This window comes from Seriola dumerili, unplaced genomic scaffold (genome assembly GCF_002260705.1).
Source record: "Seriola dumerili isolate Sdu_G_001 unplaced genomic scaffold, Sdu_1.0 BDQW01000191.1, whole genome shotgun sequence".
Lineage (NCBI taxonomy): Eukaryota > Metazoa > Chordata > Actinopteri > Carangiformes > Carangidae > Seriola > Seriola dumerili.
This window is the reverse complement of record NW_019174446.1, coordinates 9655612-9669964: the sequence shown is the minus strand read 5'-3', so window position 1 is coordinate 9669964 and position 14353 is coordinate 9655612. Positions and strand designations below refer to the sequence as shown.

At 40.3% G+C, this 14353-nt stretch overlaps 1 protein-coding gene across 2 annotated transcripts; it reads left to right on the top strand.

The window, feature by feature from the left end:
• The first annotated feature begins 5770 nt into the window (after positions 1-5770).
• Positions 5771-13777, top strand: LOC111227747 (cleft lip and palate transmembrane protein 1-like protein). 2 transcript variants are annotated; one of them, XM_022753438.1, is made up of 17 exons: positions 5771-6035; positions 6600-6691; positions 6991-7168; positions 7293-7420; positions 8715-8793; positions 8905-9022; positions 9388-9482; positions 9667-9751; positions 9972-10072; positions 10156-10215; positions 10448-10498; positions 10578-10660; positions 10917-10951; positions 11140-11195; positions 11356-11400; positions 11602-11735; positions 11913-13777. In XM_022753438.1, exons 1-17 carry the CDS (start codon positions 5838-5840, stop codon positions 11977-11979), a joined length of 1605 nt encoding a protein of 534 aa, XP_022609159.1. In that variant the 5' UTR covers positions 5771-5837; the 3' UTR covers positions 11980-13777. The 2 variants fall into 2 exon arrangements, 1 of the variants encoding a protein (XP_022609159.1); XR_002665354.1 differs by lacking the exons at positions 10917-10951; positions 11913-13777 and having other exon boundaries at positions 11602-11613.
• Positions 13778-14353: the final 576 nt, after the last annotated feature.

Here is a 14353-nt window from a genome sequence, read left to right as displayed (position 1 = left end):
TGTATAATACTTGTAACTATAATACCAATACTAATATTTACCAAGTATCCAAAATCAAACAGTAAAAAAGTTGCACTTGTAGCAGTAAAGCTAACAAATTAAATTATAACTTTTACAATATTTATTTTACAAGTACATAAGGTGTCATACTGTGTCAGACTCCTGAACTACACAAGAGACATTCTAATATTGTTTTTAAAATATTAAGAATTATTAGCGTTTATCTTATAAATAATTTATGTACATAAGACAATAAGTATTAAACTATTCAGGACATAAACACTATACATACATCCACAGTAACATACTGTGGATGTACAAACTTAAATACTCTAAATCTTTCAGAATTCATAGTTTTCTCGTTCAGTCTGAACTGTGCGTCTCTTTCTTGACTGTCTTGAGGTGGTGAAAGCTTCCTGTGTGTGTGTGAGGAGCTTCCCAAACCCACCAGCACAGAGGAAGCACATAGTGACAACCTCCTCTGTGCAGGTTAGTTTGGGACGCTCCTCCTCGTCTTGACGGCTAACTGAAGAGGGTGGTGCTGGGGTGGAGGTCTTCAGACTGGGTTTGGTGCCTGGAAGGCTGCTGAGAGTGGTTCAGTGCTCTGCTGCAGTGCTGGCTCTTCCTGGGATGATTGGTTGGTCCACGTCCACTCTCAGCTGCTCCAGGAGAGCTGAAGACACAGAACAAGTCCTGCCCTGTCAAATAGTCAAACAAGTAATGAATCATTTTGGATACAGTAATTCAACCCTTGCTTTGCAGGTAGCTATTTTTTTAATGTGGCTGATAATAATGGAATTATATTATAAACAATGGAATAATATTCAAGAAGTCTCCCATAATAAATGTAATCCACATACAGTATGTAATGTTAACTTTAGCTTGTCATCACTTTCTGTAACTAGAGGTACTTTTGTTGTCTTAGTGAGGGGGTTACTTACATTGCTGAGTGAAAAATAGGCAACCACCCCTCTCCAGTTTGTCCTGTGGTCATCCATCCTTCTCGTCTGGTCCTGTCTGTCTTCTTCCACTTGTCGCTTCTTGTGTGGATGTTGATGCAGTGTGTATCCTCCTGAAGCCTGGAGAACAGTTGCTTCTGCTGGATGCAGAGGTGCTCCATCCTTCAATCCAATGATAAGAGTATTAAGAAATATCAGTGACACTACTAAATGATATAACAAATAATATTAAGACTGACAGGAGACATTTGTTAATGTTGCCATTAAGCATCGACTTACCTTTGTTTGGTAAAGCATCTGCACCTTCTAAAGAAAAAATGAAAGTATAACAGAGTGAGTGAGAGAAATAATCTCTGAGCTATGAAATTAAAATTTCCAGGACACTTTACTTAATGTTGTTAATACTTGTTTACTTACCTCTGGGTATCTAGAGCTTAGTAAAAAAGAACAGATGTTTCAACAGTTTCTATGCCTTTGTATATTAGGCCATAGTAGGTCATTTTCTTTGCAAGTCTGATGCTCATACTTACCTTTTCTCCCACATTATGTCATAAGAGACAGCTCATGTGGTAGAGAATTTCATACATTACCTGCAGGATTGTTGTTTTTTAATCCCTGACTCTTTCCACAACAACCCTATTAAACCCCAGACTAGCATACCTCAGCTAGACGGGATACTGTAAGACCAGGACATGGTCCTCTCTGTAGTCCCTCTTCAGGGAGGTGTTGAAGTATTTCATGTTGCAGTGCTCAGCACTGTTGTCTCACAGCAAGAGGGTTTTGTTCTTGCATGTTCTCCTTGGGTCTGCGTGTTTTTTTTTTTGCAGGGTCAGAGTCCAAAGGTGTCCAAAAACTCACAGATTAGTCCATAGTCATGAAGGGTTTTCCATCTCTGTGTGTCACCCTGTGAGTGATCTTCCTGTCCACATGTCCAAGTGTGCTTGGGCAAGGCACTGAATCCAAAATTGCTCCCAATGTTTGGGTTGGGATGTTTGTTTAGGTCTCTCATCCATTATTAATTAAAGTTATTATTATTAAGAAGTAATCGCCAACCCTGCCAGATGCAAAGGAAGGCTTCCTGTAGCTTTGCCAGCCCTCCAGATTACAAAGAGACAATCTAGTTAGATATGAACAACATGTACAAATAGGCCCTGGGGCAAGATGCTACCAGGGGCTTTGACAGCCTCGCCAGACAAAAAGGCTACCTGTGGCTTTACCAAGCCAGATGCAAAGGCCAGCCCTCAAGATTTCAAAGAGATGATCCAGCAACCAGATACAAGTGGGCCCTGGTGCAAAACACTACCTAGGGCACTACCTACCTTGATAGAAAGGTTACCTGGGGCATCCCCATCTCTGCCAAATAGAAAGTTTTTGCAGTTTTCCAAACCTGCAGTAGACAGGGTGGTCAGACTCCAATCAGAGTCACTGTCTTCAGCCCATGATGGGTTTCCAGGAGGATGGTGCCAGTGTCTCCTTCCTGTGAAAACTCCAAGGCCTGAGGTTGAGGGAAAAGGCTCTTCCAACCCATGGGAGACAGAGAGGAGACCTCCTTCAGGTTGTTCCCTTCACTGGTCGGGAAGCCACAGAAGCTTCGGAGGTCGAACAGGTACCTGTGGCTGCCAGTCCATGAGCTGCTGAGCGTCAGGGTTTTCCTCTTCATCTCTCCTTGGCCTCTTGGGACTTACCTGCAGTGCGTCGCACTCCTCCCTGATCCTCTTGATGAAGGAGCTCAGGCCTGAGATTGAGGGACCAGACTCTTCTAGCCTTGGAGAGACCGAGAGAGGACCTTCAGGTTCTTCCACTTGCTGCTCAGGAAACCACAGAAGCTTCGGGGGCTGGACAGGTACCTGGGGGTGCCACACAGTCAGCTGATGAGGGGCAGCAGCAGGACCACAAACGGGAGCAGCATCAGGAACATGAGCAGGAACACCAATAGGAGCAGAGAGAGGAGCGCCAGCAGGAACAGGAGGATACGCCTGTCGCCAATCCTGCCACACGTTTCCGGGTGGGAGCTGTTGTACCGGAGGGGGGTGAGGTCTGTCGTCATCATCATCTTCAAGGTCGTCTTCATCCTCAGTCATGGTACCATACCCGGAATCCATGCTGTCTTCAGACCAGTCCTCCTCATCCTCAAAGATCTGACCTTCCTCCAGCTCACTATCCTCCTCGCCTGATGACACGTAGCTTGGGAGTTCACCATCTTCGGCGTCATCCACAATCCTGAAAACTTCAGGGAGGTCATCTTCAGCAGGATGTCCAACGATGTAGGGCACACCATCTGAAATGAAAAAGTGAAAGAAGCTGAAATACCTGATTTCAAATGACAGTATTTCTCACATAAACATTTAGGACTAAATAAGCAGTAATCAAAGCTAAAGTTAGATAAAATATCATGTCACCATACGCTAACTACAACTGTTCTACATGAAGCCACAAACAGTCAAGATGTGATCCCATCTTAACATTAACATCCAATACTGTACAATTCTATTATTATTTTGAATAAAAGTAACAATGGTTTAGCCTTAGTTGAATCTAAGAGAAGTATAACATGACATTCAATATCAGAGCAAATGCTGGGAACACCATTCTTGTGAGCACAGGCATGAAATATGAAATAATTATGGGAAAATGGCAGGTTATGCATGTTATGAGCTCTGTTATGGCCTGAGCACAGACTAGACCGCAAAACTACAATAACAATAATAATTTCAATTATCTATTTATTTGTATCATAAGGTGTCCCTCAACAACTGATAATTCATTACTAGCTAAGACAGTGAAGTGTAGGAAAGGAGAAGCTCTCTTCGCACAGTGCACCGTGCTTTCGCCCTGTTTTCAATCTGGATTACGGTCAAGACCGGCAAAGCCATGCCCAAAAACTAAACTAGATCAAAATGCAAGAAACATAAAAATGGGACAACAAGGGAAATAAAAAAATGGGATGGGAGCTAAGTGACGGTGGAGAATGCAACTGCCAGAATCGAAGTTCACATGCAATCCAGTTACACAGAAAATCTTTTTCCTTCCTATCTCCTTGTTAATATAAACAATATCAACCGTGTTGATATTTTGTTTCAGAGAACCTGAAAATTAATTTATATAATGTGACAAACCTTGAACATTAAAGTTCAAAATAACTTGTTATCAACTCCGGATATAATAAGTCAAGCTTCAAGAATCAAAACAAACTCAGACAACAGCAGGCGCTGCTGTGTTTACACCTGTACGTCTTGTACGTCGTTGTCCTGACGTTCGGAGCTAAAAGTTCCATCGTTTCCATGGTGCACAAGAAAAGCAGATTTTTGGCATTTTATGAAATTTGGGCCAGTCGCCATCTTTTTTCAGTAATTTCGATGCTATATTTGGACAATTTGGTGCCCTCAAACCAAAACAACACTGTCTCTAAATCACTACACTAGTTGTTAATGAATTCCACACATTTCCCGGAATATTTAAGAAATTATCTCCATCAAACAATCATTTTACACGGAGAATCTGTCTGTTTTCACCAAATCTGTTTTTCCAATAGGCCTAATGACAAAAGTGTCAACTTTCCAACCCTAAATTAGTAAGTAACACTGATTTATACACCGACAGACCTTTTAATGATTTTAGGGAGATGAATCAGTGAATCAGTCATAGAAAAACGATTTCAATAATATAAAATAAACTTAAAAGTTGTCCTACCTGCATGGTCGTTGTCCACCTGATGGGCGACTCCTCTCAGCAGGTGTTCCTCCAGGACCAGTGGTCTGCTCTGGGCCATATTGAGTCCTCTTTTTTCCACAGTAGTTCAGTGATGTAGTAGTTTTCCTCTCCAACAAGATCCAGTAGTAGTTTTCCAGTGGTTTCTTTCCAGAAATTCACTTCTCCAAAAGTTCGCTTTCCCACAGCTTTGGTTTGCAACAGGTCAACTCGTGTTCAAGTCCAGGTGCAAAGGGAAAGATCTAATGGATGAGCAGCCTTTATATACCCTCGGTTCGGGCGTCATTACGCTTCTATTTGTGACGCACGCGCGCGTATACATCATGTGTTATATTTAATATTTTTCAAATTTTTTATTTCATTTTTGTACACTTGTATTTTTTATTTTTCAATGACTTGTTTGCAAGTATGTTTCCTACAATTATAAAAGAGCAGCAATGTCTTAATATTCAAACCATTAGTTTTTTTTTCTTTTGGACATTCTGAGTTAGCATATATTCAGGTTAGGCCTACATTAGAAAATATTAAATTCATTTTATTTTACTAATAATCCGAATGCCTTTTTTTCCACCTATACAAAGTTAAATATAGTATGTAATATTAATCTTATTAATCTAAAAAAAAGCTAAACATGTACAACCGGATATGTGTGTAGTATGTAATCACTGGAGTAAACCCCTTTTACTAAAAAAACAAACAAACAAACAAAAACCCAATAATGAACAGAATTTCATATCTGCATGTCCTCAATGGAAGCTGCCACCCTGCGGCTTCCATAGACAGAGGCCAAACATAAAGTCTACATTTTATTTTATTCTATTTTACTTATTCCATTAGCTATTTTCTGCAAGTTTTATTTCAATTGGCCTAGAGCAGTTATTTGAATGAAATTCCTTTGGAAATCAGCAACTGCGTATAAACGCAACACAACTATCCCAGAACATTGACTCTCTTTTCTCTGCAGAATTAGTGCCAGATTACATACATTTTTACCAAAATAAAAGTCCCCCCCCCCCTCCCCTTTTCCGGTGCAGATAACCGGGAAGATGCTGTGGTAGGGAGGAAGCCTGGGGATTTTATTGTGATGACGTCTATGAACATTTCCGTCCTCAAACTCGACCACGTTTCATGTTATTACTTTGTCGTTGAAATCCTGTATCAAAAGCTACCATGTTCCCATCGTGTTCCAAACCCACGGACAGCGGCGGAAAGAGGAGCTCCATTGCTAAGCTGCTGCTTGGTGTGTTCGTGGTGTACATGCTCCACACCGCCTGGCTGCTGTACGGCTTCATCAACACCAAACCCTGCGATGGAGGCAGAGGAGAACACTGCATCACCTCCTACCTGACAGCAAGACCCAGACTGCAGGTTAGCACAGGCCTTTTTTTTTTCTTATTTCCTAAACCTCAGGGGACACATCAAGATCCATTTCAAGACGCCTCTGCCTTTTCATCATGTTATTAGCCAGGCAGTACTGCTTAGCACCAAACCTTTGACAGATCAGGTGGGAACTTGGATGGCAGTGAATAAGATAATTGATTGTAGCTTGGCTTGAACTGTCACAAGGTCATATTTTGCCATTATACACTACAGTCTACAAGCTGTCACTATTTATATGTGTGTATACTGGAGTTTTTTTTTTAACCTATTCAGATGATGGTGATTTGTTTGATGGAGTAAATCCTCTCAGATTCTCTCTGCAGGATGAAGCTTTGTCCCCAGCTTTATAAACCTTAGCTGCTTAGATGCTGCACTGTAATAACAAAAATCTGTGATCCATTCTTCTCCTGAAGATGAATTGAATTTCAGCCCGTAAAATAAACATTACCTTGAACGAATACTTTGGAGATGATCCAAGTTTTTCTGTTGTTCACCGTGGTCTCACTGCTTTGGAAAAATCGACTGACTTTCACTCTCTTGTCTTTTACCCAGCTGAGTGTCTTCACCTGCCTCCTGCCAGACAACAGCCAGCTCAACCTCGCTGTAAAAATAGACCCATTTGACCCACACTCCACATTTGAAAGGTGGGTGTGACATATTAACATTACAACCATGTAATCACCATCCCACATTAGTTATACATAAAATAAATAATAGGAAATTGGAAGCTTTTCCTTTTACTGTCACAGTTGCAACACAGAAGACGGAGACCTTTGTTATATGTGTATCATTTAGCAAGAAGATGTAAAAATGTACAAAATACAAACATAGAAACACACAAATTTAAATCATGGAATGGAATAAGAACAAAACTTTCTCCTTCAGACTGTTTTTTACTTGTCTCTTTCTACTTTCCTCCCTAAATCTGTCTCTCTCTCCATAGGCAGGTGAATGTCTCTCTGCCAGAGGAGACTCGGGCTAATGGCACTCTGTATGCAGTCGTTTACATTCACAAGGCTGGTGTTTCACCCCTGGAGGACAGCAGAGAAGTTCACTATGCAGCTCAGCTCACCACCCACATCACTCCCACACACACGCAGGGGCAGAGAGACACGCAGAAGGTAAAATGCGATTCAGCTTCTGTCAAAGTGGTATCACATTTCAACCTGCCATATGAACTCTACACTACATTCAGTCAGACATGGAGCCTTGCTGCAATTGAAGATATTTTTGTGGCTCCATCAGAGATCCAGCCCCAGATCGGAGAATCCTGTATCCCACTGGAGACCTCACCTGTCAGTCACCATGATGTCCGAGGACTTCACCTTCAACAAGGCGGGGCTTCCCAGTGACGTGCGGCGCTACATGAGAGTGTAAGTGTCCTCAGGAAGCTTTGGAGGTCAAAGCCAGGTGATCAGGCAAAATGCTGCTGACTCCTGCTTTATCACTGCTGCTTGCCATGAGAGTCCAGTGCTGGACTCCTTAGGGTCAAAAGTATTTTATTGCCTGTTTGTAAGAGAATCAAGGAGATTCAGACATTATCTCAGAATCCGACTTAAATGTGTAACCAGGGGTCTTTTGTAATATGAAATTGTATATAAAATTAATAATAACAGGAGAAGCATTTGGAGATGCCAACCTTCTCAATATTCATTTGTTGTGAGTAAAACTTTCAGTCAAGGAGAAAGGAAGGAGCTATTTGTAACTTTTGCTATTGCTACATAGCCAACGTTAGCATTAACAGCTTTTTACTTAGCAGTTTAGGAGAAACATCAAACTTCATTCCTTTACTCGCCAAGAGCTGTCTCCAGCCATGGAAAACAACGACAATGTTAACTCCTGTCTTTATCACGTCTTTTCTTCTACTGAAGTTAGCACGCTAACCAGCTAGCCCGTGTGGTCACTTTCCAATAGCGACTCACTGTAGCCTCCAATCCAATCTGAAGACATAGCGCTGATTGCAGGGCGTTTTATAACCTCTTGTATTATAAAGACAACCATGGAGTGACTCTTGTCAAGTGACAATCAGGACCATCTGTTCCCAGCAAGACACCATGTTCTGCTGCAGAGAAAACTTATGAATAGCCCACTTTTAAAGCATTTGTTTTATCTGTATACCCTGTACCATATACCCTTTATACACCAATATGCAATATCTATTTGTGTCCTTCTCAGATGAATTTATTTGAATCAATTTTACTGTCCTCGGGAGGTAAAATGATCAAGTAATTTCACAAGAAAAAGAAAAGCTAACAAAGTCAATAAATTTTGTTTATTTACCTTGTGTTTACCTTGTGAAGACTTGCAGGGGTCCCAACCCCCAAGTTAGCAACCGCTGGCATACATCACTTTATTTTTCACAAATTACACACTTGAGAAAATATGCTGCAGCAACACCAGATTATTGCAACTCTGTAGAAATACACGTTTGAGTTGGAGGGCTGACTGTTTATTAGTCATTAGGAAAACTATGATGATATAAACTAAAGAAAACCCGTCTGATCTCTCAGTTACTACCTTAGAGGTGTCGCTTTGTAGGTCATTTAAATGCATGCACGTGTATATTTGTTTATGATATTTACACTCCTCGCAAATCTGTAAATAAGGAGTGTGCCCCGAGCCAACGTTTGTGTTTGAGTGAAACTTTATTCCCGACTCCCCCTGTAGGTCTCAGGAAGGCCGACAGATGATCTACCTTCCTCTGCTGCTGGTTAATGAACTCAGTGTCAGAGTCAGAGACCTTGTGGTAGGAAGCGATGTTTAACAGACACAGAGTAAACTATCTTCTATTGATTGCTGTGTTTTGGAATAACACTAACATGATTGTATATTTATCCATCCATCCATCCATCAACAGGAGATCGGCAGCAGCACTGTTCAGCTCCCTCTGACTGTGTCCTATGAGGGAATCTCTTTAAGGAGATTCAGGTTCTGGGTCCATCTACAGGATGTGGTTTATTCCCTACGACAGTTTGGTGAGCTAATACGACAACAGATATTTTGTATTATGATGATTTGGTGAACTATGGTTTTAAAAAATATTAATTAGGTTCATGGTTATTTAGTCTTCATCGTAATAGAACTTTATTACGTTTGAAGAGTCATTTTTTACAGTCTGTTACAGTTTTGTGACCTGGATAAAATGTAAATACTTGTAAAACTGCACATTTCTGTTCAATTTTCTTCATTTAAATACATGTATTTTATATGAATTATATATCATATGATATATACGTATGTATATATTATGATATTTTTAAATATAGGCGTGTTGCTTTTCATGTCACATAATTGAGAAAGTTAACTGAATCCTCTGATGCTGCTTCTTTGTGTTGTTAAGGTTTCACAGAGGAAAACATTGATGAAATTAAAGAAACTCTGATGGGATCCAACCTCTACCTGTTAGTGCTGACTGCACTCATCACGGCTCTGCAGGTAAGACCATACAACACCTCATAAAACACCATACTGTACATATTAGAAGCCACATGACGCATAGTCTCATATATTGTGAATTATTTCATAAATCACAGCACAGAGTTTCGCGAGGGAACATGGTAACTCAGGTGAAGTATTGTAAAATTACCGGTTGTTTCACTGTGTTTGTGTTCCTCTGCAGCTCATCTGTGAATTCTTGGCTCTTAAAAATGACATCAGCTCATGGAGGAAAAAGAAGAGCATGGCGGGAATGTCCAGGAAGTCAGGTAAGAAAATCATCATTTTTAAATAGGTTTGCAACACTAAAGGCTTTGCTACCCAGGCAGCATTTTGAGATGATGTGTGAGGGCTTACCAACAATAATGAGCAACACTGATTTATAGCTTTGCTGTAAAGGATCTATCACAGTAAGACGATGCCTGGATGATGTTGATAACCAGTTAGGCTCTTAATGCTCCTTCTGTCTCTCCCCCTTTCTGTTTGCAGTTCTGTGGCGTAGTCTCAGCACTTTGCTAATTTTCCTCCATCTGCTAGAGGAGACCAGTCTGCTGGTGCTGCTCCCCGTCGGACTGGGAGCATGTGTGGAGGTATTTTTTATCATGATCGGTCTCCTCCAACAATGAAGATCAAAACAGACAGTTTTAACCCACTAAAACTGTCGTCCCTGCAGGTGTGGAAGGTGTTTAAAGTGTTTAAGATCCAGTGGCAGTGGAAAAGCTCCAAGCTCCATGTGAGTTTAGTGCAGTCACCTATTTGTGTTTAAATGCAGGATTTGTGCAGAGTGACATAATTTAATTTAATTTGTATAGAAATATGTGTTGAGACAGCATTGTGTTGCTTCTTCTACTTTCTTTTAACGTTATTGATTAATTTAGCGGCTCAACTTTTCTTCTCCAGCTCTGATGCAGATAATCAATCCATTTATTTCTAACCCTAAGACTGCCTCCTCTCTTACTGTGTAGGTAAATAAGATGGATGAAGAAGAGAGGAAGACAGTGGACTATGATACACAGGTATGAGTATGTTTCTCTCTTGTCTGATTTTATGTCTCTGTCTTTAATGTCAGTGTTTTGTCTGTGGTTTTCACTCCAGGCGTCCAGATACTTGTCCTACTTGGTCTATCCTTTGTGTATCAGCGGAGCTATTTTCTCACTGGCCTACTTACGCCAAAAGAGGTGAGCTGATCACCATTATTCAACTCTCTGCTTTTCCACATCATTTCAATACTGTCTTATTGCAGTGCCACCAAATGTCCCATGTCTGCAGTCCGTCTGGACATTTCAGTACAAACTCGGTTTCTCTCCACCAACTGTTTTTGGTTTTATTTGTCACTGCATACTCTGACTACTACATGTTTATTTAAAACTAGTAAATATACTCAGTATCCTCTTCTGATTATTAAATTAACATTAAATTGTATTATGATGACAGTTACTATTCCTGGTTGATCAACAGCCTGGTGACTGGTGAGTCGACTTATATCCATCACCATGACATCGTTTGTACCAGTGGAAACAGCCTCATGTATATGATTCATTAGTTAATTTGTTAACATCATTGAATTCTTGTCAGTTTTTCTAAAATCAAGCTGATACTTTTACTTTTATATTCATGCTACTAATGTGCCTTATTGACAGTCTTACTCTCCTCTCAGGGGTGTACGCCTTTGGCTTCCTTTCTATGGCCCCACAGCTCTTCATTAATTACAAGGTCTGTTCTGCAACTCCACCAGAGACATCAACACCCAGCCTTTATAAGAGTAGTAGTTACCAAATTATCCGATGATCGTGCTGAGTGAACTGTATCCTCTCTTGTCTTGTTTTTCTTCTGGCTCTGTCTTGTTTTTCCTCCACCCCTTGTTCTGGATCAGTTGAAGTCTGTGAGCCACCTGCAGGGGACAGTGTTGATGTACAGAGTGAGTACAACCACTTTTCTGGCGCCTTTGTATCCGTCATATACTCATCGGCACGCAGTACTTTTTACTTTACAGTTAAATTGTCCCGGTTTGCAAAGTTTTAATTCCCCTGTATTCTACAGTGAATTTGACTTCATTTGTTTTCTGTCAGATAAAAGAACCATTTTAATTTAATCCTCCTTCCTCACCTCCAACCACCAGGGAGTGAACACACTGATCTCAGATCTGTGCTCCTGTGCCTCCTTTTTCTCCTCCTCTGGATCGTTCTCCTCCTCTCATCAACTCTCCTGCTTCAGAGATGAGCTCCTTTTCCTCCTCTACCTCTACCAGCGAAGGTAGACTGTGTAAACACTCACTCGCTGCAATCAGTGGTATTTTGTGTGATTTTACCAGGGAAACCTCTCTTACCAGTAAATAAATGGCTTAAATACCTGTCAATTATGTGCGTGTGCTTAAAGTTGTCAAGATATAACAACAATACCATCCTGCTTTCACCCTCATATCTTCACCAGGTGTTACGCACCCAAGGCCAGAAGACGAGACTCTGGGACCCACAGCAAGAAAATAAAGACTCAGTGAGGAGAGGACAAATGAATTGTTTTCGGAAACGAATGTACAAAAACATAAAAACTAATCTTTGACAAACAGAGGCACTAATCAGCCTTGAAGATGTGAAACAGAGACGAGGGCAGGACACTCGGCCACGTCTGATCTGATCCGACCTGTCCTGCTGTACACTCAACGGTGCTGCTGCTTTCTGCTTGGCATTGATGAATCCCCTTTACAGCGGCAGTGAATTACACTAATTCATTCACCTACAGATCCCTCCCTGCTGCACGTTACCCTGGATTGTCTTTCTGGATTTCAGCATTTGCTTGATTCTGCTCCTCATGCACACATTTCCTGGTACATTGTAAAAGATTGAACTTTCAACTGCAAGTATCGTTTGATCACCATTAATCCACACCCATCTTCTCTTACTTGTCTTGAACTTTATGACTGACTCAACTGTTTTTTGTAAAAGCCTGAATTATGAATCTCCCTTTAAAATTCACTTTAAGAAGCTGCAAAGTAAAAATATACAAAAAAAATAAACCAAAAAAACTTGTATTTTAAATATTCTTTGTATAGATTTATAAACATTCAGTATATTCTGTATGTTTGTTCCAGCGTCTCACTGAAGCTTGGACAGCCTCTAATAATGGCATAAAATGTCCAATGAAAAAAAAGCATTTCACTCACGCTACATGAAGCTGTACTCTTACTCATGCTCTCTATACAGACTGAAATATTCAAAGTCAAGATAACATCATTTTATGGTTGCACCATTACATCAAATAAAAATTATTCTGCACAACGAGCTCAGCGTTACATACAGTATTTAGGCCCTTTGTAAACTTTGTTGTCCTGACTGAAATTTAAAATAATACTCTGTGGTTTGAACGTTGTATCGTGACACGTTTGTAATGATGGACCTGCAGGGTGGCAGATAAGCCTCATGGTGCCAGACAGCAATTAGAAGATCAGACCAGCAAAGTGAAGCACTTGAATATCTATTGTATTTTTTATCTCTGGTAGTTGATGTTGCACATTAAGTCCCTCGTCACATCCTGAAGCCGTATTAACGTCAAGGTGCTGAGGTTGTAGTTGAAATCCAACACACCAGAGTGTACACACTACCAGATGTATAGATCTAATGTAAGTCTCATGAACCCAAAATTCTTGATGTTATTATTCTGAGTTATTCCCACTGTCATTGTACTGTAAGTTATTTTAAAAAAGACTGTTAACGTACTGTGAGAGACCACAAGTTACTGCACTTACTACAAATTCTGCCTGTGTTTATGAAATCCCCACAATGCACTTTGACTTAAAAGATGCAATATAGTTGCTTAATTGAAGAAACCGTCTTTTCCCTTTCACTCAGCACACAAATGCATCACATAGTATGAGAACCATTTATCTACAGGCTATCTATAGGCAGCAATGCCGCTGCAAATGCACTACCCAGATTTTGTTTACTTTTTTTATTATTGCGCTTGTGCTACACTTATCTCAATTCTGCTAAATTCTACTTCTTTGCTGAATGAACTTGAATTTACAAAAATCTAATCATTTATTTTTCATTATTTTATTTGTCATTGCTTTGACAATGTACCCTGCTTGTAAATGTTTTTTTTAATAATATTGAAAAAATAAAAATGTAACCGGCTTTACGGTTCATGTAAATCTGAGCTAAACAATGTATGGATTGTGGAGTGAGTATGTATCAACATGTGCAATCAAGAGACTTCAGCACAGACAGCAGGCTGGTATTCATGGCATTTGCTTGATTGGTTTCTGTGGAGGAAGTTTCTTGCATTGCTTACTTTGTGTGTGTGTGAGTTTGTTTTTGTTGTCTTTATAAATATAATAAATAAAATTCCCTCACTGCGTTCCTTTAAGATTTAGCTTTGGCCTCAGGGGATGAAAGTTAATTGACGCTGTGCGCTTTAAAAACGTGCCTTGTACGGGAATGTGTGCTAGGTGTGTACTGGGTGTGTGGTGGTGCATTCCTCTGTTGACACTGGATACATGTGATATGACAGATATGAAGATGAAGTGATCACTGTCAGACTTTTTTCTTTTAAAATAAATTTAGTCATAATAGTCATGCAGTGTTTTTAAGAGTCAGAGGACGGTCGTGGGAATTTATTTTAAAGTAATTACACCTTCACTGACTATATCAGACACCTCAGCTTATGATTTGTGTCATTGGCTAATGGGCTGCAAGGGTCAATTTTAATGTCTATGCTTTGTTGAATCCTGTTAGTAGTTCTCCTGCTTCACCTATTCAGAGGCTGTTGTGAGATAGAAATGGGAGTTGCCTCTTGACTAAAGAAAATAAAGCCAACTACTCCTGCTGCACAGGTTGAGCTGACACAGTCATGACATAATATTTTGTGCCTCAGCC